Source organism: Otolemur garnettii, unplaced genomic scaffold, assembly GCF_000181295.1.
Source record: "Otolemur garnettii isolate 467f Iridium unplaced genomic scaffold, OtoGar3 scaffold00178, whole genome shotgun sequence".
In the NCBI taxonomy this organism is placed as follows: Eukaryota; Metazoa; Chordata; class Mammalia; order Primates; family Galagidae; genus Otolemur; species Otolemur garnettii.
The window spans coordinates 3,182,233-3,184,564 of NW_003852573.1; the positions used below are offsets into that span (position 1 = coordinate 3,182,233).

Below are 2,332 nucleotides of genomic sequence, written 5' to 3' on the forward strand. Positions count from 1 at the left end.
AAAAAAAAAAAAAAAGCTACTGTAAACAAAACCAGAATGTATCTCCTGTCATTCATAAAGTAAAGGAAAAAAAAAACTAGAATGCAAAATCACAGCCCATGCAGTGTTTCTTCATTCTCCTTCCACTTAACCTTTATTTCTAGTGTTTGCACTGTGGGTCATTTATGTTCACAAATGTGCTGCATTATAAGCTTTTAAATTTCTCTTCTACATATAAATAGTGTGCTTCCTTATAACAGGCACCAATCCCTGTTTCCTGTGCTCCCCCCAAATTACCATCTTCAGGCCTTTGCAAAATATTAGAGAAAGGAAGGGGAAATGTGTTAGAAGGGCCACTGTGTCATCTTAGTTGTGAAGTTTAGAGCCAAGAATGCTTTTTTTTTTTTTATCTATTTAGACTTGTAAGAAAAAATTTTTGATTTTTTTAAATGTTATTTTCAAGATGTCCTAAAACAGGAAAAAAGACAGACCAAAAGTTGGTTAGATGAAGGACTAATTTCAGGATTACTGTTTCCTGGAGAATTCTTCATACAGTCTAGGCCTGCCCTGTGCAATATACAGGGAATCACTGTGGTCATCGAGTACCTAAGGTGTGGCTAGTTTGAAAGATGTAGATACAAGACCACAATTCTTAAAAGCTAGGTATGAACAAAAGAATGTAAAATATTCATATGTGTGTGTTATATGTCAAAATATTTCAGATTTATTGAGTTAAATAAAATATTTCAATTAATTTCACCTGTTTCTTATTTTTAATTTGAAATTCCGTAAATTATGTAAGGTAACTTAAATTTTAAACTTGCCTCGTATTTTCACTGGACAGCGCTGGTCTAAGTAATTAATAAAACCAAGCTGACAATCAGTATCTATTTTGTTCTCCCCTTGCGTCTTTCAGGCCGCTGCCAGAGAAGCCTGGGGCACCTTTAACCCTGCCAACGCCCTGCGTAGGAATCTTTTTGATTGGAGTAGGGTAAGAAAGTAATAAATTAAAAAGTGGCTAAATGGGCTCGTACCCACTGGGCGTCTCGCACCGCAAGCTCCCGAATCTCCTCCGGCAGAGCGTCCCCAAGCTTTTGCACAAAGCAACTACACAGTTGTAGCATTTCCATCACAGCTCGCTTCGAGGTGCAGCGCACACGAAAGTCCTCTCGGGGGATGGAAGACACGAAGGCCTGGCTGTCTGTCCCGGCTACTGCCTCTTTGTCACAAGGAGAGTTAAGAACCACAAACTCAGAGGTCCCCGCCATTTTTCCAGTTTGAACTGTGCGCAGGGGACTCTGGGAGCGGAAAAGCAGGCTCCCGCTGGTGTAAGACGCACAGGTCCGGCCGGAAACTCAGGCCAACGCAGCTGCAACGTTCCTACTCTGGCTCGGCTGGCGCGTATGGGGTGACAGCGATGGGAACCGTGGGCGTAGGGCTGGTGGACTGTCATTGTCACCTCTCCGAACCGGCCTTTGACCACGTACGTGAGAGCAATGCAGGGTGTGGGACGGGGGAAAGCGTCCTTTCCCCTCAGGTTATCTTTGCTGTCATTCTTTATAACGAAGCCCCATATCCTCCCTAGGCCCTTGTCTGTGGCCGTGTGACCCGCTCCTGATTTCCTATTTAACCTCAGATATACTGATTTTTTTCCGGATTCAAGAGCTTATCTCCACAAGGCTTTTGTTTGCAGTTCTTGGTATCTGGAATCCTTCTCCCTTCCTCCCCTTGGCCGGGCTATTTTTCCCATCCGCCTCTCATCTAACTACTAGCAGGCCATTTTCCCCAAAGAAGTGGTACATAAAAGGCGTTCTAATGGGGAAGGGAGCAAACAAGAAGAATAAAACACACGCACAGTGGCGGCGCCTGTGGGTCAGTGAGTAGGGCGCGGACTCCATATACCGAGGGTGGAGGTTTCAAACCCGGCCCTGGCCAAACTGCAACAAAAAATAACCAGGCGTTGTTCCGGGACCTGTAGTCCCAGCTAGTCGGGAAGCTGAGGCAAGAGAATCGCCTAAGCCCAGGAGCTGGAGGTTGCTGTGAGCTGCACTGCCATGGCACTCTACCAAGGGTGACAAAGTGAGACTCTGTCTCTAAAACACACACATACACGCACAAAATCAGTTACAAAGTGTTTTATCCTCTACGTTAGAAACTAGAGTCTGAAAATAGAGAAGGAAAAGTGGGAGTCTATTTCAGAGGGGCAAACCTCTGAGGAGGTGAGGAGGTGACAGTTAAGGCTGGGAAGAAAAGGAGCCGCCCAAGCAAAAAAGAGGGTGATTGTATAGTGGTAAGGAAAGCAGACAGGTTGCAGGTCCCCCCCCCCCCATGAAATTTGCCGAAATGCTGGATG

General features: G+C 45.2%; 2 protein-coding genes across 3 annotated transcripts in view; one reads left to right on the forward strand and one right to left on the reverse strand.

Moving 5' to 3' along the window:
- Positions 1-1,277, reverse strand: part of NSL1 (NSL1, MIS12 kinetochore complex component) — a 57,915-nt gene extending 56,638 nt beyond the window's left edge. The window contains exon 1 of the mRNA XM_003800527.2: positions 1,014-1,277. Coding sequence (XP_003800575.1) covers positions 1,014-1,247 — 234 coding nt within the window. The 5' untranslated portion in view covers positions 1,248-1,277. The remainder of the gene's footprint in view (positions 1-1,013) is intronic.
- Positions 1,278-1,360: 83 nt separating this feature from the next.
- The window catches only part of TATDN3 (TatD DNase domain containing 3), a 27,716-nt gene continuing 26,744 nt past the window's right edge, over positions 1,361-2,332 (forward strand). For both annotated transcript variants that reach the window (XM_023519503.1, XM_003800530.3), the window contains exon 1: positions 1,361-1,462. In XM_023519503.1, the coding sequence (XP_023375271.1) occupies positions 1,397-1,462 (66 nt within the window). In that variant the 5' untranslated portion in view covers positions 1,361-1,396. The remainder of the gene's footprint in view (positions 1,463-2,332) is intronic.